Source organism: Xenopus laevis, chromosome 6S (genome assembly GCF_017654675.1).
Source record: "Xenopus laevis strain J_2021 chromosome 6S, Xenopus_laevis_v10.1, whole genome shotgun sequence".
Lineage (NCBI taxonomy): Eukaryota > Metazoa > Chordata > Amphibia > Anura > Pipidae > Xenopus > Xenopus laevis.
In genome coordinates this window covers 111,043,632-111,066,276 of record NC_054382.1, presented here as the reverse complement: position 1 = coordinate 111,066,276, position 22,645 = coordinate 111,043,632, and the positions used below count along the sequence as shown (strand labels likewise).

Below are 22,645 nucleotides of genomic sequence, written 5' to 3'. Positions count from 1 at the left end.
TGTGACTGAGGGGTCCATGGCCAACTGGAGCTGCTGCTTTAGGAGCCCCCATACCCCCCAGGACTCCAGTCTCAGATGTGAATCCCTGATAAAGAAAAATATTGGGGTATCAGGCAGCCAGAGTTCTGCTGGGTACTCAAAACGTGATTTGGAAAAAAATTTGAAGAACATTTTTTTCCTGAGTAGATTAAGGTGATTTATGTCTTTATGGAGTGTTCATGACTTAATTACTTAATTTTTATTAGCTTTTACCACATGGTGTCACTTACAGAAGAAACTTCATTAAAGGAGAACTAAAGCCTAAAAATGGATATTGCTTAAAATGACAGATATTGAACGTATTGCACCAGCCTAAAGTTTCAGATAATAGCAGCAATGATCCAGGACTTCAAACTTGTCACAGGGAGTCACCATCTTGGAAAGGGTCTGCGACACTCACATGCTCAGTGGGCTCTGATCAGCTGTTGAGAAGCTAAGCTTAGGGGTCGTCACTAATTATCAAGCAGAAAATGAGGTTGGTCTGTAATATTAGCTGATACTACAGGGCTGATTATTAAATTCTGATGCTAGTTGCACTGGTTTCTGTGCTGCCATGTAGTAATTATCTGTATTAATTACTAATCAGCCTCTATTCTATTCTATGTGTACTGTATATTGTGAGTGGGTCCTTAAGCTCAGTAAGTGACAGCAGCACAGAGCATGAGCAGTGAATCAGCAGAAAAGAAGATGGGGAGCTACTGGGGCATCTTTGGAGACACAGATCTTAACTGCTAAAGGGCTTTGGTTGCCATCGGCTGGTATAGAAGCCCGAAACATAATGTACAACATTTCTAGCTACTTCTTTAGTTGAGTTTTAGTTCTCCTTTAAGCAGGGAAAACAATGTAGGAAGTTAAGAATAAACACTGCCGCCAGAGAGGTTACAAAGGTTACAAGTAATAAAAGTATAGGAAAATTACATAATGACACAATAGTCTGGTTACTACGCCTTTGTGTATGAGGTTCTTTCACAATATCTGAAACAATCATCCTTTTAATTAATCAAACCTACTCCTTATCAGTGTGAGGTTGCACATTAGCCATGGCCATGAAACAAGATTACAGAAATTGGCTATTGCAACATACCGTGTGACAGATAAAGCTTTATATCTCCTTTCTGCACATAAGGGATCAGTAAGCCAGCGCTGGGAAATATGTTGGCACTCTATAAATACATGTTAATAAATAATAATAATAAGCACCTTACCTTGAAGTGTCTTGTTATTCTGAATCATGCTACAAACTTTGGAAACAAAACTTTTTAGATGATAAAATCGAAGTATTAAGAGACCTGCAGAACCGAGCTTAGTCCAGGTGAATATATATCCTAGCATATTCATATAATATATCTCTCCATAGGTTATGAACAAACATAGAGGCCATAGCTGCATAATTCTATTTTAGGTAGCCAGCATGGAACAAAGGCAGTTTAGGCAAGACTATTATATATATATATATTATATTTTGTGCTTCTGTACCAGCCCAAGGCAACCACAGCCCTGTAACAGTAAAGATTTGTGTCTCCAAAGATGCCCCAGTAGCTCCCCATCTTCTTTTCAGCTGATTCACTGCACATGTTCTGGGCTGCTGTCAGTTATCTGAACTAAAGGGCTGATATACAAGTATGACATCCATTATCCGGCAATCCATTATCCAGAAAGCTCCAAATTATGGGAAAGCTATCTCCCGCAGACTCCAATTTAAGATAATAATTCACATTTTTCATTTTTTTCCCTTTTTCTCTGCAATAATAAAACAGTACCCTGTATTTGATCCTAACTAAAATATAACTAATCCATATTGGAGGAAAAACAATCCTATTTGGTTTTTTTAATATTTAAATTATTTTTATTGGACTTAAAGTTTGATGATCCAAATTATGGAAAGATCCAATATTTGGAGAACCCCAGATCCCAAGCATTCTGGATAACAGGTTCCATACTTCTATTGCAAGTCACTAACCAACGCTGATTAATAATTTGCACCAGAATTTAATAAATAGTCCTCTGGCATTAGCCTTTATGATAGGCAAACCTCATTTTCTTCTTAAAGGAAAACTATACCCCTCAAACAATGTAGGTCTCTATAAAAATATATTGCATAAAACAGCTCATATGCAAAACCCTGCTTCATGTAAATAAACCATTTTCATAATAATATACTTTTTTAGTAGTATGTGCCATTAGGTAATCATAAATCGAAAATTGCCATTTAAAAAAAATAAGGGCTATATAGACTGTATATCTGTTTCTCAAGTATTCATTTTGGGTGTATAGTTTTCCTTTAATGATTTAAAGCTCAGCTTGAAATGTAACCCTAAAAAAAGGTGCTTTTATTCAAAAACAGAAAAAATCTTTCACAACTATTAGTTGAGGTCTGACTAAATGTCAGAGCAACAAACACAATTTTAAGAAAAAGAAAAAGAAACCCCACCAATAGTTATGATTCTAAAGTTGTCCAAAAAATTCTAAAAAATGATGTACCACAATTATTTAATATCAATAGTTCCTAAAGAATTATAATAAGATTATAAAGTGCCAGTGCCGCTATAAATTCATCCAAAGATAGAAAAATTCATTATTTAAGTAAAGTGCAGTGCAATAATTTAGAATATTAGACCCAAAAAGGATTTTGATTTAATTTTAAAAAAAAATTTTTTTTTTAAAAAAATGATCAAACATGGTAGTGGGTTAAAAAATGCAGTCACAATCCAAAGAATTAGATGGTAGAAATTGGAAAAAATAGATGGTGGAGTTGTCCCGTAAACTAGCTGCCTGATTTTTTCTAGAACCTGGGACACCACAAAGATAAGGCAGGACAGGGTAACCGGGGCTGTGGCCTTGGTATTTAGCTTGCCCTAGATGTTTACAAGAGGCTAGATAACCCTAAAAAGCCACAAACCGTCGGCCCCTTAGAATAGAAGGAAGATTACAAGAGGTTGTATAGGATAAGAGAGGATTTGACCCAAAGCTTTCTTGCCCCCACTTCCGTTAAAAAGAGACCCAGCCAGGCTATTGTTGATAGATCGATTTTACAAAAAGATTCAATTTGAGCACAAGAGGATTACTAGGAACGCCGACGTACGTTTCGCTGAATAGCTTTGTCAATAGCTTTCGCCTTGACAAAGCTATTCAGCGAAACGTACGTCGGCGTTCCTAGTAATCCTCTTGTGCTCAAATTGAATCTTTTTGTAAAATCGATCTATCAACAATGATTTGGTGAGCTCCTGTGCACAACATTAAATGCTTGAATTATTATTGTTACAGATTATGAAACTTTAGGCAGGTGCAGTTTGGTGTAGAAAATTTCCACTCATATTTGTTTATAGGGTTTAATTCTCCTTTAATAGCAGATACAGGTGACTGACAATGTACTGTAAATAATGAGGGATGCACACATATTGAAAATAATTAATGATGGTGAATCTTATGTTGGCATAAAAATCTGAGGAAAAGGCATAGACACAGGTGTTAAATTGGGCAGTTCCTCTTGAAAGAACATTGTCCAACTCCCAGATATTTTGCAGCATCTAATTTCATAATTCTTACTGTAGCCTGGCGACTAATCGCCTTTTCTTCTGGGTGGCAACTGCCTTTGCGTGTCTTCCCATCTGCTATAATGAAAAGCCACCTGCGCTAAAGCACACGCGGCGCTTTGTTTTCCTAAGTCGCCCAACGTTTCCTTGTGAGGCCACTTTGGGCGACTTCGGAAAACGGAGAGCCGCGTGTGCTTTAGCGCAGGTGGCTTTTCATTGTGGCAGACGGGAAGACACGGGAAGGCAGTGACTCTGCTCGTGTCGACTGACCCTTAAGTTATAAATGTTACATTCTGATGTCAGAATGTACCACTGATTAAGCTATAATGTACTGTTCAGTGATTAGCTGAACAATATATGTGGATATGGGTTTTATTTGTTCTTTAAAATACAATGGTGGTAGTATAGAATGTAAGCCCCAGCAAATCTGATATTTTCACATTATCTATGTTTTATTTGGTTGGGGGCAGTAAGAGTCTTTGGCAAGGGACAATGGCACCTGTTCCTTACTATTGTATATAGGGGCTCACAATTCAGCAATCCATCTTGCAAAGCAGTTCACTTATTTTTTGAATAGCTGCTATAAGTGACTAGGAAGAAGCATATACTTGCCAAAGTATTTAGCAAGCAAAGAGAGAGGCTCAGTTTTGCATCAATTATTATTTTATTAACATGTATTTATATAGCGCCAACATATTGCGTAGTCAATGTTTATTTAACCATATCTGAATCAGTATAAAAGAATACACAGAGCTGAAACATTAAAAAAATATATACAATTATCAAAAAGGATAAAAAGCTCTAAACATTCCAGACCAAGATGATTATGCACCTAGTACTACCTTAGAACCTTATGGAGATACCTCCTGGTCACTGCCTCTCAGACAATGGAATGTGACATTGACCAAAAAAGAATAGATCTCAATACACATTGTCCTATAGAAAATATTAAAGAATAGTGACACCAAAAGAAAGGCCACATATGCACCACCCAGTTCCTTAAAATGCCTGATAAAAGTAAATATTGTGGGAGCAGGTCAGGGAAATGTTATGCACTCAAGTAGAGAACTATGTTGTATGACTCAATTGTCTTCTTCAAACAATGGTGCCTTCATTTGTAGTTAAAATAGCAGTACAAGTCTACCGCAGTAGAAGATGAAGGAAGATCACCACCTTTGTTGACCAAACTCAGAAGCCTTCCCAATCAGTTCTGGCCTCACGTGGATATACAGGAAGGATATTGTGCCAGGTGGAAAATTTGGCTGCCAAATACAATCAACACAAGGGTCTCAATTTTTTATTGACATTGATATGAAAATAGTTTTAATATGTTGTCTTCATTTTCATTTTGTTTCTAAGGGGTAAATTTATCAAAGAGTGAAGTTCCGCCACTAGAGTGAAATTCCGCAGCTCTCAATTCATTTCTATGGGATTTTGAAAGGCGTATTTATCAGTGGGTGAAGTGAAAGTTCACCCTTTGATAAATACGCCTAAAAAATCCCATAGAAATGAATGGAGAGTGGCGGAATTTCACTCTAGTGGCGGAACTTTACTATTAACTTCACTCTTTGATAAATATACCCCTAAGTCTTGTAAATTGCATATGCTGCCAATAGTGGAAAAAATATTAAAAACAATAGCATAAAAAACACACAATCTACACTATGTGGCCTTCTTCTGAGAAGGGTTTCCACTAGATCTTGCAATGTTGTTGGTGGAATTTGTTTCCATTTATACTGAAGTTGGAGAGCAGACTAGGGTTATATTGGTTTTCCAGTTCATCCAAAAGGTGTTCCATGTGCTGAGGTTAGACAAGCCAAGTCTCCCATCCACACACATTCTGCACAGACCTTACTTTGTGCAAGGGGGAATTATTGTGCAGAAATAGAAAATAGCCTTCTCCAAACTGTTGCCACAAAGTAGGAAGCACTGAATTATCACGAATGTCATTATATGATTGTATTGTAGTGGATCCTTTGTCTACAATCATAGCTGTGGCTTATATAGCCAATACAGTCATTAGACGGGTGTCCAAACTTTTGGTCATAGATTGTACTTTTCAAATAGATTTCAAATAGGCCCTGGCATTCCTAGTACACAGAGGCCCAAAAAGCACCAATCAGCCCACTTAGAAGTCACTTTCTATGGCATCTTACAGCAGTCCCTCTGGCATTTGCCAGAACCCACAGATTGCCAGACCGGGCTTGATTACTAAGGACATCTACAACAAGCAAAAGTTGAATAAACATTTCAGCAGAGCACTGGAAGTGATCTAAACGAACGATGCCCTGATGTTCCGGTTCTTGAGTGGCTGAACTGGTCGGTGATTGGTTACCATGCAGCAGGATTCTATTTCTGCTGTCTCATTGGTGAACAAAAGGCTACGGAATTTGGCCAGCTGGAAAAAATATAATACAGATTACATAATTACAGTAACCAAAACCTTAAAATGTTTAGGTTAAATATTTGAAGTAGAATAAAAGAATGGGAAATTCTCATTCTACCCACATTTGCATGGCACATTACAAAAACTAGGTCTTTATATTTAAGGAGACACTAATGGGCACAATTACTAAGCTCGAGTGAAGGATTCGAATGAAAAAAACTTTGAATTTCGAAGTATTTTTTTGGGTACTTCGACCATCGCATAGGCTACTACGACCTTCGACTTCGATTCGAACGATTCGAACTAAAAATCGTTGGACTATTTGACCATTCGATAGTCGAAGTACTGTCTCTTTAAAAAATACTTTGACTACATACTTTGGCAGTTTAAACCTACCGAGGTTCAATGTTAGCCTATGGGGACCTTCCCCATCACTTTTCTAACCATTTTTTGATCGAAGAAAAATCCTTCGATCGATTGCTTAAAATTGTTCGAATCGTTAAATTCGAAGAATTTTATCGTTTGATCGAACGATTTTTACTTTGATCGATCGATCGAAAGGATTTGCGTTAAATCCTTCGATTTCGATATTCTAATTCGAAGGATTTAAATTCGAGTGTTGAATTCGAGGGTTTATTAACCCTCGATATTCGACCTTTGATAAATGTGCCCCTAAATTGTACATTTCCATTTCAGGAAAGTTTTTGATACTTATTTAATACACAATTACCAAAGCAGATTAATGCGTCTGTCGGTCGGATATGCTTGGAAAGATATGCCTCTTAGACAAGGTTAACCCCGTTTTTTTTATCACTGACTGTGTGCTAATATGCAATGGAATAGTGATGTTGCTTAAGCTGGGTCTATCCCAAGCCATTCACCCTCCACCCAGGAAAACACCAGACTGGCCTTCAGTGTTGCAAAATGGTGCACTTTGGTGCATTTGGTTACACTGATTATTTCTAACTGTCAATATTTATATTAATTTAGCTGGAAGATAAAAAAAAAAAGTTTGGAAACTGTGATTCCAATTGCAGTCCGGATTTGACCCATTGGAGTTCTGACTAGTGACTCCAAATATGCCTTTACTTTATTTACACAAGGATGAGACAGAGGCTGATATTATCATGTTCTCTGAGATCAAGGAAAGTCAAGGTTGATCTGAACCAATTTGTTAGTTTTGGAGGTAAGATTCACTTACTGTTCTGAAGCATATTTACCTGTTCACAACTAACAGATATTGGTTCCTTCAAAACAGTCCATATGACACTCTCTAAAAGTGGTGGAACAGTAAGAGATCCTGGGTAGGTCCAAAAATCCATGGAGGCAGGGAGCAGGCATGAAGGATCAAAGTTTGTAAATGGAGACTCTTTGCCCTTCAAAATAAATAGGTACATATATGAAACACATTTACTGCTGTTATAGTCATTACATAAACACAATAATTAGCGATCTTGACAAAAAAAAATTGTTTGGCCCAGTGGCACAAACTAAAGCTGGTTATAAATGGGCCAACAACAGCCAACATCAGTCCAAGTTCACCCACAAACTGGCTGCCAAATTCGAATAACAAAAAACCCCACCCAGTTATAAATGCTAAACCAGAACACACCAAAGCCATTGTATCTGTTACTGGCCATATTTCTCCAGTGGATTAATCAACAGAATCAGTAATGTAAGAGATTTCAGAAGAGAAACCCAACCAATAATTCTCATTCATATTACACAGATGAGCACAAGTTGGATCCATTAAACTGAATTTGTAAAGTACATAGCAATTTAACTGTATAAAAAAAAATATATTTAAATCTTCAAAGAAATCACTTCAATTAAAACTGAGGGAGGTAGCATGGTGTGAAGCTGGTTTATTACGCCAAGTCTGTAAGTAGCTGATCTATGTACATAATACATGTTTATAAAAGATTGGCTTTTCTAAATCCATTTGGATAGGGAAAAGGATCCAGGAAAGATTTGCCAATTTATTTTTACAAATATAAGTATTTTTCAACTGTTACCTTAGATCTGATGGCATCAAAAGTATCTGTGATTCTCTCAATGTATCTGTTCGGCTCACCAACCTGGATGGGAAGATGAATGCAAAAGAACATTAAAGGAGAAGGAATAGCATTTTACACGTGGGGTTGCCAAAGGTTAGGCAACCACAAGTGACTACTTTTACTTACCTGACACCCCAGGCCGGCGCTCCTATCAGCAGAAAACTGCACCAACCCAGGGTTTTTCTAGTGACCACCATGGAGAGATCCTCTTCCAGGTCTTTGGGTCTTCTCATGGTTTCACATGCACATTAGAGAGGAAAGCCGGACTTTAAACAAAAAGCTGACTGTTTCACTCTACTGCGCATGCGTCTGCCCCAGTAAATTTAAAAACTGATGAAGCACGAAGAGGATCTACTGATCGGAGCACCGGCCCGGGCTGCCAGGTAAGTAAAAATAGTCACTTAGGGGTGCCTAACTTTTAGCCCCTCAATTGTAAAATGCTATTCCTTCTCCTTTAAGGGAGTATTTTAATAAAAAAAAAAAGTCCGCCTAAATTAGAATCCACTGAAATTAAAAAAGCACAATTTAATCAGATCGGGGACAAACTCGATAAAATCGAGGGAAAATCTGAATCATACAATTTTTTCGTAGTTTTGTTTCCTGAATCGCTCGATTTTTTTCTGGCTTTTTCATAAAAAAACCCACATTTTTTGCCCGAAATAGTCAGATTTTCAGGGTAATTCCAGCACAGACCACAGAAACTTCCAAATAGGATAGGGACCTCTCCCATTGACTTGTATACAACCTCGGTAGGTTTGAGATAAGTCTAGAAAAGTTTTGAGTTTTTTTCCCCCGCTAAAAATTCAGATTTTATAGTAAAAAAATGTATAACCCCTACATATTCAAATAGCATTTGTAAAATTTTGGTTTAGTATCCCTTTTAAAGAAAAAGCCTACAAAGAGTGATAATTAGGGCTTTAGACAAGTTTATTTTTTTGTAGCCAGTTGGAAGCAGTCAGACTATAAGAGATAGACTATCTCTGCTTTGACCATTTTTCCCACAACCCTAGCATTTCCTTTTACCAGTCTGTATCACACTGAATTACTGTTTTTGTCCTGGCTAATTACATTATATTTATTTAGTGTATAACAGACAATACCAGGTGTTGTAGGAGGTCAATAGTACAATTAAACTCACTTACATCTACCTGAGGTTAAATAAAACACTTGCCAATGTGCCTTTTATAATATCTTAATTATTGTATATTGGAAAGTTGCCTGGAACAGCATTTTCTTTTATACAACAATTTTTTTTATACTGTGGGTGGAGCTCGCTTTAAAGGGAAAATGTATTTTCTCTTAAAGGGAATATATGTTTTAAAGGAAAACTTATCCAACAGATGATTTATATTCAAATATGTGACCTATCATAGAGCCATTTCATTAGCACACACATTTGTTATTAGTGTCACTCACTGATAACCTGTGGGTTCTAACTGTAACAGGAAGAAGTGGTAAGGCTTTGTGTGTACTCTGGAACTCTAGTACTTACACACTATTTTGGGATAAGCCAATGGCACTTATTAACGGGAAAAAAATACATTTTACTCCAAGACAAGGTTTTATTTATTACAAATATACTTTTAAGATGATCTATTTTATGTGATACCATTATGATAGTGAGACAAGGTAGAAAGTGCCAAAAATGTGCAAAGCTCGCTTTTTCTTGCACTTTGTACCTTGCCTTTATGTTATTTTATGTGTGCGTCCATAGGTACAACGCAAGTCACAAAATGAAGTGCAAAGAGCTGGACAGGACCTAGGTGCCCACTGGCAGTCTCCCTATCTTATGCATCATTCAGGATTGCCAGAGGATGCTGGGAGCAAAGGAATCCACTACATCTCTTGTACCCATGCAAGTGGCACTTTGCATCTTGAACTACATTTTTAAAGGATAAATAAACCTTAAAAGTAAGTGAATGTAAAATTGATGAGAGTTTTGTTCTAAAAACTTTTGCAAAGTGCATTCATTATTTATTTATTTTTAATTCCAAGATATTAAGGGATACATGTACTGTTAACATCAATGAATTTGTTTACAGCAGCGCCACCTGCTGGTTATTTTCAGACCAGTCTGACCACCAAGTAGTCACGGAAGTTGTCAGGAGAAAGAAAGAGGGCTGGTCTTAGTGTTTCTGGTTAGGAAATAAATAAGAAACCTTTCTCAAATATATCCTAAACAAATAAACATCAGACCAGGCCTCTTTCTTTCTCCTGCCATCATCCTTGTCTACATGGTGATCAGAATGGTCTGAAAATGACCAGCACTGCTGTAAACAAATTTATTGATGTTAACAGTACATGTATCCTTTAATATCTTGGAATTAAAAAAATATAAAGAAACTGTTCAGAATAGCACCCTCATCAATTTTACATTCACTTATTTTTAAGGTTTACTTATCATCATTTATTTATATAGCGCTGTCCTTTGTGTGTTGAGTACAGCTTGCCGACAGGAGGTGTAGGGGATCTAAGGAGTACCAGTCTGCACTGCTTAGTACCTTGGTACCATTTTATTCATTTTTCAGTAAAGCAGCTTGAGCCATATTGTGAGCTTACCTTGAGAAACACTGCCAGTACCGCTAGTCCATCTGGCGCATAAGCTGCATCAACAAAACTGGAGAACTTTTCCGAATTCCAATGGACAATATGCAGCTAAATGAGAAAGAAGATGAAACTGAGAGGAAGAGCAGAGTAACTGACCCCCTTACAGTCCACAATTGTAATGTTATGTCTATGGGGAATGACTATAATTGGTCCTCCCTTTTCTCACCCATCTTACACCACAGTCCTTTCTTGGCTGCTTAAATACATGGGCAAAATGGGGCAGAGAATACAACACGCAAAGATAAGTGATGAGCGAAATTTTTTGCCGGGTTTCACCAGGTTTGTTGCATGATAAAAAAAAAAAAAGTGCTGCATGTTAAAAAAAATGTCGCCCATAAACTTCAATGCATTTGCCTATTTTTCACCATTTTGTGAATTTTTGGCAAAGTGAAAAGGGTCAGATTTGCCCATCACTAGCAGAGATCTTACAGAAATGGCATGCAATGGATATACTTCTACTCTTTACCCCCCTGCCAGCAAGGTTGTCTCTCAGAGCCGGGCCAGACCGGCCAGGCACCCTAGGCAACCTGGCCGGTCGCGGCTCTGGCTGAGCGCGCATACGTGAATTGGTCCTCACTCACGCAAGCTGTCGCACGCATGCACAAATCGGTATGCGCACATGCGTGGAAGTGCCAAAAGACACTGAAGTCACACACATGCATGGGGCAGATTCCCTAAAAGGCGAAGTGATTAACGCTAGCGAAAATTCACCAGCGTGACGTCATTTCATAAACAGGTGCAGGCGCCACTTCGCTGGGAAGGAGATAGATGATAGCGTTGATTCACACTCTAACACCAGATGAATTTTCTCTCTGGCAAACGGACGTAATTCACTAAGATGCAGATTTTACTGAACGTTACCTTATTCGCTAGACTTGCTTTGGCAGCTCAGACCATGTGAAGTGCAATGGAGTGCATAGAACTTCCTCAATTTTTAGTGCAAAAATTTTCCCAAAAAACGCTGGTATCTTTTCCTTTTTTTTGAGTGATAGCCTGCAAAGGTCTGTAAAATGTTTTTGGGTAACTGGGTTCCCCCCTACATTTTCTAACATATGGAACATAAACTATACACTGGGCTCATGTGTCGGGCATTATAACAACTCTATTTTATTTATTAAGGTTCCCTGGACTTGTGTAATGTAATGTATTTGCTGCAACATATACATCCATTCAACTTTTTCATTTCCCGCCATATGCAAATTAGGGAATGCTAGCACATCTTTGCATTCATTGCTGAAGCAACACTAGTGAAAATTCGCGAGCGTTCAGCACCCTGGACACAATTTCGCACGAGGGAATTGGCTTTGTCCTAGTGAATTTAAGCCTGAGTGAAGCGAAGAGATGGCTGCGAGGTTGTAGCTGTCGAATTTTCGCCGCTTTGGCAATTTGCCCTATAGTCGGGAGAGAGGGGACCAGACATGGGGTAGGCAACAGAGCAGGTACATGTCTGGCGCCCCCCAGCTTTGCACCCTAGGCGTGTGCCTACTCTGCTTTCCCCTAGTTCCAGCCCTGTTGTCTCTACAGGATCTAATGGAAAAATTACCGTTAATTCTGATATGTTTACACCATCTTACTGAGTCCCTAAAATAGCTAGGCAGTAGTGATGGGCGAATTTGTCCCATTTCGCTGAAAAATGTGTGAATTTCCAGGGAAATTCGCAAAACGTGTAAAATTTGTGAAACGGTGACAATTTGACATTCATCAAAGTCAACGGGCGTGCGTTTAATTGTCGTCGGCGTGGGAATTGTTGCTGGCGTGGCTTTTTTTAAATTGTGAATTTGATTTGCTGGCGGCGAAATGTGGAAATTTGCCGTGGCTTTGCGCCTGCTGAATGAATTCGCACATCACTACTAGGCAGCAAGGAGAAGCTGTACTTCACTATAACTAGATAGAGAAGCCTCCCAAGACCCTCTGATGGTACCTGGTCATTTAATTCTATGCAAATGAATAGAACACAAAAAATGAGCAAGTATGATAAAGAATGATGTTTGTATACAATAAGCTCATTTCCCTTGACTAGCATATTGTCCCTTTAAAATAGAGGCCATAAAGACAGATATAATGGATAGTGGTGGTATTTATGATCCCTCTATTAAAACATTAATCGGTAAAGAGTGATAAATGTGCAGTAAAGTTAATTTCATCTCCCGTCATAACCTTGAGTACACAAAAGGGACAATGTCCTCCATCCAGTGCTGAGCCTCATTGCAGTAAAAACCTGACAGTACCTCGCAGGGGAGCCCTGATAAATCCCAGCTTGCTAATCACCCTGTAATATACTCTTTTAATTATTAAATAATATCGTTTTATGGTTTTGTGTTTCATTGATTATTCATCATTATCAACATCTTAAAGGCATGTTTTTCATTTAAGGTTGGCATAATAAAAATGAACTGTCTCTAATACCTCGGCTGCATAGTCCACGCCATCCACCTTGTGTTCAGAGCCATGGCCGTCGCTGGGACCCCAGTGAAAATGAAACTGGCGGAGTCTGTAGCTTCCCACGAGTGGGCCTCCCCTGAGCACTGCACATGAGGAGATGAAAGTTACAAGAAGCTGATGCAATTCCTCTTCAAGAAGCTGAGATGTAAGGGCAACTCAAGAATCTATTTTTTTTTCTATTTTCAGAATTTGAACATCTTAAGTCTGTGGCTTACCATTTTTGGATCACTGTGAAATGGAACACTGTTTGAAGAAGAACTAAAGCTTAACTAAAGCTTTCAAAGCACTTCATAACTCTGCCCCACCCTACATCTCTGAACTCATCTCTATATATTCACCCAACCGATTACTACACTCCTCTACTGACCTGCTACTCAACTCTTCTCTCATTACCTCCTCACATGCTCGCATTCAAGACTTTGCAAAGTCTGTCCGACTTTCTCCCAACCTTTCTGCTTTCAAGAAATCTCTGAAAACGCACTTCTTTCAAGAAGCCTACCCTCACTCTGTTTAACTACCAAACGCAACACCACATACAATACCACATTTCTCACCCACTTAATTCGATCTTGCCCACTCCCACACCTTGTGTATTACTCCCTTCACTTTAGAGTGTATGCCTATGCATAGGGCCTTCCTCACCTTTTGTACCTGTATTGATTGTGATGTCTGTAACTCCATATGTTCTATGTATTTAATTCATGTGATTTAGTTGTATAATCACATTTACTTTACAGTGCTACGCAATATGTTGGCGCTATATAAATACATGTTAATAATAATAATAGGGTTTAATTTAAATTTAAATCACACATTTTATAAAATATGTCACTAAACAAAAGCGTGATTTTATAATATTTTGGGGCCCATTTACTAACAATCAAATTTAAATTTTTTTGCCAAGAATCACAAAAAAATTGAGGTTTTCCTATATTTCTCGAAAGCTCCAAAAGTTCGATTTTATTAAGTGTAAAAACATTGACAACCTCTACTGCAAAACTTCAGCAAGTCAAACTTGTTGAGGTGCTGTAGAAGTCAACGGGAGCTGTGCTGATCGTATTGGACTGCTTTTAATCAATTCAGACTTTTAGAGGTTTTCAGATTTATTTCGATAGGAATTGTCCAAAATTTTTTTTAGAGGTTTTCAAGGTATTTGTACCTTGTACTTGATCCCAACTAAGTTATGATTAATCCTTATTGGAAGCAGAACCAGTCTATTGGGTTTATTTGATGTTTACATGATTTTTTAGTAGACTTAAGTTATGAAGATCCAAATTACGGAAATATCCATTATTCGGAAAACCCCAGGTCCCGAGCATTCTGGATCACCTTTAGGGGCAAATTCACTAAAGCGCAAAGTGGCTAATGCTAGCGCAAATTTGCCAGCGTGACGTCATTTCATTACTTCGCCGATTTACTAACGGGCGCTGGAGTAAATTCGCTAGCGAAGTGGACTTACTCTAGCGCTACTTCGCACCCTTACGCCAGGCGAAGTTGCGCTATGTCGATAGGACGTAACTATGCTAATTCACTAACTTGCGCATTTTACTGAACGTTACCTCTTGCGCCAGACTTGCCTTCGCCACCTCAGACCAGGCGAAGTGCAATAGAGTAGATAGGGATTGCTTCAAAAAAAGTTGAAATTTTTTCTAAGTCCCAAAAAACACTGGCGTCTTTTCCTTTTTTAAGGGCGATAGGCTGAAAAAGATTGAAAATTTTTTTGGGGGTATCCTCCGTCCCCCCTACATTTCCTAACATTTGGCACCTAAACTATACAGTGGGCACATGTATAGGGCAAAATATCAACTCTATTTTATCTTATGAAGCTTTCCCAGGCTTGTGTAGTGTAATGTATTTGCTGCTACATATACGTCTATTGTACTTTAAATTGGCGCCATATGCATATTAGGCATCGCTAGCGTAACTTCGCTTTGCTTGACGAATTAACGCTAGCGCAAAATTCGCTACCGTTCGCCTCCCTGAGCGCAACTTCGGATTTTAGTGAATTTGCGTAACACTGGCGAAACTACACCTCGCGAAGTGCGGCGAATTTGAGAATTTAGTGAATTTAGTGAATTTGCCCCTTAGTATTTTTGTTCTGACCATGTCAATGATGAAGAAAGCCAGATTAAAAAAACAATGCTCTGAGCCCCCTATGGTACACTGGAAAGGAGGTGCTACAGCGTATCTGTGTGTCATCATGATAGGAGCACTGAATTAATTTGTCACTCATGAAAGATCCTCATCCCTGAAAGAACCACCATTGCAATTAAAATGCTCTGTGTAACAAAGGCCTGACATAGGGAAAACCTGCAGCCGACTGTCATTCATACAAATCTGGGCTGCAAACCTGCTGCTAAGCAAAGTTTATATTCTCGATATACAGGTATGGGATCCGTTATCCAGAAACCTGTTATCCAGAAAGCTCAGATTTACAGAAAGTCCGTCTCCCATAGACTCTGTTTTATCCAAATAATCCAAATTTTTTAAAATGAATTCCTTTAATAAAACAGTAGCTTGTACTTGATCCCAACTAAGATATAATGAATCCTTATTGGAAGGAAAAACCAGCCTATTGGGTTTATTAAATATTTACATGATTTTCTAAAGGTATGAAGATCCAAATTAAGGAAAGATCCCTTATCCAGAAAACCCCAGGTACTGAGCATTCTGGATAACAGGTCCCATACCTGTAAAAGTTAAAATAATACAGAAGAAAATGTGCATATGTATCTAGTCTCTAGATATGTATCTAATCTAGTATTTAGATATAATATATAGCAAACTAATACATTCGACATACGAGCAGAAGGATCACCTACGTGTCATTATGGTTCACATTTCATTCCCCGAGCAGGAAATATAGAGGCTCAAGTTGTGTGACTCAGTGCTGAAAACTTTCAACAACTTGATGACATACAAGTGGTTTGGTTTTAAGGTTAGGCCCCCATAGCAGCTCCAAGCATGGCACAACTAAGGGTCATGCTTGACAAAGGGGCGTGCCCTGGAACGTTGCACCGCATTAATAAAATTGCAAGGGCTTGCCCTGCTAATTGAATTCCTGTGTGCCGGTGAATTTTCTATGTACCTTGGCTGGGAGGTTGCCGATTCCCCTATCACCGGGCACCAGGACACGTTGCTTTGGTTTTGTGAGGTGTGCAGTTTCTCCAATTTGGCTTAAAACTAAGGGTCAGGGCACATGCTCAGATTCGGGGAGATTAGTCGGCCGTCGACAAATCACCTCTTCTTCGGGGCAACTGATCTCCCAGAACTGCCTCCAGCCAGCTAGAATGTAAATCGCCGGCGGGATGGTATTCGGAGCATTTCGTTTTCTGAAGTCGCCTGAAGTTGCTTCACGAGGAGCTTTAGGGTCAGGGCACACGCTCCGATTCGGGGCGATTAGTCTCCCACAGAAGAAGAGGAGATTCGACGTCAGACGACTAATCTCCCCAAATCCGAGCGTTTGCCCTGAGCCTAAAGCTCCCAGCTATTTAAAATTACAGAAGGGATTCGGGGCTTGTAAGTGTTTGTGTCCTGTTTATCTGTTGTAGGGATATAAATAAAAATGTTGATAGTGGCTTTTAATGGAGCAAGTTGTAGCTCAATATGGACATCTAGTTTATTCACTCAGCTAAAGCAGAGGGCACAGGGTTGAGCAGCTGAGGGGAGAAGGGAATTTAAACTAACAGGGGAACCCCGACCGCACAGCTAAAATTCTCTATTCAAAGTTAGCACAGTCATTAAAAAACAAGCCAATTCAGCCCTTCAGAAATACAACAAATAACTACATTATAAACTGTTGCACCTGAGTGATCCAGAGAGCAAAAGACTGCAGTAAAACACAGGCAATAAAATCAGTTCCACATACCTGAGCTGTCGTCCCCATCATCAAACTCCACGGTGACCGTATGGCCATTGTTACTGATAACCTTGGCTGAGTGAGGCTCATAATCGACCAGGAGCGGCTGCAGTGAGGGGTCATGGGTGGCATCTTGTGTTATTATATTGATTGGAGACTGGTGATTGCCATTTGCAAGAGGGAACAGGTCATGCCACGTGTCTGGACCTGGATTCAATTGAGGAAGATTTGACATTTTATGTGGCAAAATAATATTAAAGGAGAACTAAAGCGTAACTAAAGAAGTAGATCGAAATGTTGTACATTCTGTTTTGTGCTTCTGTACCAACCCAAGGCAACCACAGCCCTTTAGCAGTAAAGATCTGTGTCTCCAAAGATGCCCCAGTAGCTCCCCATCTTCTTTTCTGCTGATTCACTGCACATGCTCTGTGCTGCTGTCACTTACTGAGCTTAGGGACCCACAGTACACATAGAATAGAAATATCACAATATAAGGCTGATTAGTAATTAATACAGATAATTATTACATGGCAGCACAGAAACCAGTGCAACTAGCATCAGAATTTAATAATCAGTCCTGTAACATCAGCTTATATTACAGACAAACCTCATTTTCTGCTGGATAATTAGTGACGAGCCCTAAGCTTAGCTTCTCAACAGCTGCTCAGAGCCCACTGAGCATGTGAGTGTCACAGACACTTTCCAAGATGGTGACCCCCCGTGACAAGTTTGAAGTCCTGGATCATTGCTGCTATTGACAAGCTGAAACTTTAGGCTGGTGCAATAAGTTCAGTATATAAAATATGGCATTTTTAGCCACATTCACTTTGACACACAATTGTCACAATTCTCCTTTAACAATCTCTAGGCACAAACTAACACCAGCCTGGGCCAGGCAGTATTTACAGAGCTCCCGTTAAGTTTATAGGCATGGAGGTCATAGAAACATATTCCTGTATCCCCTTCTCATACCGCCCCTTCATTAGCAGGTACCAGTTGTGTCCATGTAATAATCTTTACAATTGTGGGTATTAAACACAGTGAATATTTTACACTTACGCTCTGGTAAATGAGTCTTTTTATTTTCTAAAAACAGCAAATGTCCCATGTGGGCTGCCTGACACTTCTTGGGAAAAGCAACAGCAACAAAATGCCTGGGACAGTCACAAATCTCTTTCTTTCTGATTTAATGTTATTGTACCTAATTTAATGTGATTGATAACATGTTTGCAATCATGAAAAAATGACCACCTTAAAAATGATTCCTATTATGATCCTTTATAGAGTGCTGATGTCATTGTTTCATTATTTATTTTGAATTAGTCCTTATATTCAAGTAGCTGGCAGTAGAACAGAACAGAAAAGAAGATGGGGAGCTACTGGGGCTTCAAAGGCCCCTGCTAAGGGTCTATAGTGGCCTTGGGCTGGTACACAACCCCAAAACATAATGTGCAGCATTTCTAGCCTAATCCTTTGTTGAATTTTAGTTTTCCTTTATGCATTCTAACCCACTGGAGTTTACAGTCGAATCCCTTTAATTACCCTAGTTACTATGTTGGTGGAATAGTATAGGATCTCTTTTCCGGAAACCCGATATCCAGAAAGCTCCGAATTCCAGAATGGCTGTCTCCCATAGACTCCATTTTATCCAAATAATCCAAATTTTTAAAAATGATTTCCTTTTCCTCTGTAATAATAAAACAGTAGCTTGTATTTGATCCCAACCAAGATACAATTAATCCTTATTGGAAGCAAAATCAGCCTATTGGGTTTATTTAATGTTTAAATGAATTTCTAGTAGACTTAAGGCATGAAGATCCGAATTACGGAAAGATCCGTTATCCGGAAACTCCAGGTCCTGAGCATTCTGGATAACAGGTCCCATACCTGTACTGTATAAATTAAGTCTACTAAAAAAATCATATTAACATAATAATAAATAAACCCAATAGGCTGGTTTTGCTTCCAATAAGGATTAATTATATCTTAGTTTGGATCAAGTACAAGCTACTGTTTTATTATTACAGAGAAAATTAAATCATTTTTTAAAATTTGGATTATTTGATTATAATGAAGTCTATGGGAAACAGCCTTTCCGTAATTCCATAATAAAATGCTAACAGGTACAGTTTGGGGCATGAGCCATGGCCACATTCTACAAATGTGCTGATTATGATTACTAATAATGCAAAATGAATGTAACATTTGCAAAGAGAGGTCGTATTGTGCTAAAAGGCAATGGCACACACTACATTTCCATTGCTGTAATCCATTGTTTCACTATAAGTGCAAGAAATAAATATGTTGTGTGTGTGTCACAGCCATAACGGCAAATAAATGCAAGAAACATTTACAGAGCTTATTTCCCTTTCAGCACCCACAAATAAGGGTTTGTGAAGCACAACAATGTTATTATATGCAGTGAAAGTGACATCTTGTAACAGTAGGTAATGAATAGACTAAACACTCGGCACAGATAACCCCTATCTCTCCAATAGAGAATAGATGCAGTGTGTGCTGATAGCAGGGCTGTGAGGTTCAAGGGCGGAAGGTAGATGATCATATTTAACTGTTTTACTGCCATTACTGCCTGTTAATAATAGGCATTTAGGTAATGCACAGTTTGATCGCATTGACTCTAGAAACCAGGGGGCCTATTTATTGAAGAGGGAACAGACTATAAAGCTGGCCATAGACTCAAAGATCCGCTCGTTTGGCGACATCGGCAAACGAGCGGATCTTTCCCTGATATGCCACTAACGGCATGTCTATATCGGGGTAATTCGAACGTTCGGCCGAAAGATCAAATTGCGATACGCCAAGGGGCTCTGACGGGTCGGTCGGTTAAAAATCAAACCTTCCCGATCGATTTCGTGGCCAGATATAGATCAGGAAGACCCGTCGGAAGCCCCCATACACGGGATAAGCTGTCAAATTGGTCCAAACGACCGATATCGGCAGCTGTATCTGCCCGTGTATGGCTTCCTTCAGACATGTAAACATTCAATACCAGTGAACAGAGCTTTGTAATTCTCCTCTTGTGAACTTCTCTTTGGTTAATGCGTCCCTTGGTGCTTTAGATAAGGGAAGTTTCTGTCTGTATATCACCCTCAGGATCAATGCAATGCAAAGGGCAAAGGAAAGTTTCCAGTCTACATTTCAAAAAATGGTTATAACCCTTGCATTTTATTTATAAGGGCTTATTCACAGACATTGCCGCAGGTATGGTCACATTAAAATGCATGCAGATATTGTGTACATTGCATTCCAAACACGCTTTGCACTTCCATATAAGTGCAACAGCAACATGGCATGTATTTCGCCTCTTTTGCTGAATTGTGCACAAGTCTGTCTATTGGTGCTGTGGAATTCCAATAGGTTTTGCATCAAGAGGTGCAACAGATTCACTCGCTAGTGGCATTGTAAGAGCTCCAGAAGTGACACAGTCCTATCTCTGAAAATGATACAGGAAGATACAGCATAGATTTCATGCATCAGGCACATTGCGGTGGGGAGCAATTTCATGTTTGGCTGCAATTACGATGGTGTTCTGGGAAATAAAACTCTGCAATGCGTGGATAAAAAGATTTGCACACCAAATTGCCCTTTGCACACTACACTTGGTTAAATAACAATGACATGCTAACATATTCAGGTCATAGGCAAGGAGTAATAAACAGACTACTGTATATTTAGCTTGTTATTTTTGTAATCCAACAAAATTAATTACAACATTTGAAAGAAAAAACTGGGGTATTAGGGTGAAGACACACGGAGCTATTAGTAACAGCTACTTGTTGTACCATGCCATAGAAAAAACAGAATATTGCCTCTGCTAACACATGTAAAGCCAATTATCACTATTTGTCTACTTTGTAGCCTTGACTAGTAGCTGCTACTAGTAGCTCTGTGTGTCTTTACCTATAAATTCTGAGCACGTTTGCAATATAACTTTATATTTGAATCTAATTTAAAATGTTAAAAAAATTTGTGCTGCTAAACCGGCTTCATAGTTCTCTTCCAGGGCTGCTGAGCCGGCGGCTCCAGGATTTTCCGATTATGCATGGGGTGCCTTCAGTGCAATTCAGCTGTGTCCCCTTGGGATTCTAGATCTGCTCCCAGAGAGAAGGAGCTGCTACTCACCAGCCCAGAATAGTCCCCTACTCACTGACACGGATCCTACATGGCACCAGTGTACTCACCCCCAAAAACAGGATTTCCATGCACATTATTGGGTTTTCATAAAACCAGAATGTAAACAAAATATAATTCCCTCTACCATTCCTACCATGTTGTGGTTGTATTTTCCCCCTTTCATCCTTTTTTGCAAGTTTGGCTCTCACAGCCCATATCAGCCACTCTACTTACCATTGTGCTTTTCATATCCCCACTGCTGCATTATGTTAGAGTTGGCAGTGTCCCAGGGTTTCCCTTTTGCTTGTTTCTTTCACTATAAGCTTGCAAAATACCAAAATTGTTGTAAAGTTGCTAATCTTCCTATACAGCCTTCTACAACCCTGGTCAGCTGGAAGAATAGATTGGAATTGCTCAAGTGCAGATATTTTGTCTCTTGTTCCTGCCCACTGCTTTACACATTCATAAATATGGGTGGAGTAGAGATGATAGGCAAACCAAAGTACAATCTTACAACGCAAGCCGCTTCTTTAAAGGGAAACTACGCCACGCTGCAAACTTCTCTACCGTCTAGACAAGGGAAAGCTGTGCAAAAATATAGCTTGTAGAGAAGACTGTGATGAGCAGTTTAAGAAGGACTTATATATATATATATATATATATATATTTATATCTGAACATGTAAAGGAAGCAGCTAGCAACTGATTATCAAAACCATATACAGTTGTTCATAGCAACCAGTTATTTTTAAACTTGCAATAGACTGATCAAAATGTATTGATAATTAATTAATATAGGAAACTATTACAATTTGCATTTATTTAGAAAATCAGGCACAATATGAGACATAATACATCATGTGAATTGCAGCAAATGATAAAGAATTTTATATTTATTGCTTCTGCTGGCACAGACAAGGTAAACACGTGTCTTTAAACCTATGGCACAAGGGGAATTTTTTGGGTTTGCTTCAATAGGTCGGGTGCTGACATGAACAAAGTGTATATCACATTAATGACAAACACTTAGACCCTCATTTATCGAAGTTTGAATTTATCTCAATATTTTCTAAAAACAACTTTGACCAAATCTGCACAGGTTTTTTCACCTTTTTATCAATACAATTTCCCAAAAAATTTTGTTTGTGAGCAAAAATACGATCGCAGTTCACCGCAGCCATCTTCCAGGTCTATGTGTTTTCTTCTGGCGCTTCGGCAATTTCTATCCTATTCGGCGCAGTTGTTGTAAACCGGTAAATTCAACTTCAGCTTACCGAAGACCGGGAAGATGGCTGCGGAGAACTGCGATCCCTGAATCTGCACCAAGGGGTAAGTAAAAAGTTAGGGGCATTACCCCGGGGGCCAGCTAGGCTGGGGAAGAGGAGGGAGGGAGGTCTACGTGGGTTGGGGATTAGGGTTTTTTTGGTAAAGGGTTTGTTTCTCCTTTAATGATGTTTTTGTGTTCAAAAGTTGCTTCGATTTCTCAGTTTTTGGGTGTTAATTATTTGACCATATGGTTAAACGGAGAGTGACTTCTCACAAGTTTATTCTTTCCTTTGGGACGGGGAATATAAAAATGTACTTAATAT

General features: G+C 38.9%; 1 protein-coding gene across 1 annotated transcript; it reads right to left on the bottom strand.

Annotated features, from left to right (window-relative positions):
• Positions 1-5,507: 5,507 nt before the first annotated feature.
• LOC108719741 (carbonic anhydrase 13) lies at positions 5,508-21,466 on the bottom strand. The gene is made up of 7 exons (XM_018268905.2): positions 21,292-21,466; positions 16,933-17,130; positions 13,029-13,147; positions 10,575-10,670; positions 7,974-8,036; positions 7,179-7,334; positions 5,508-5,970 (listed from the first exon to the last, which is right to left on the bottom strand). Exons 1-7 carry the CDS (start codon positions 21,320-21,322, stop codon positions 5,845-5,847), a joined length of 789 nt encoding a protein of 262 aa, XP_018124394.1. The 5' UTR covers positions 21,323-21,466; the 3' UTR covers positions 5,508-5,844.
• Between the last annotated feature and the right edge of the window lie 1,179 nt (positions 21,467-22,645).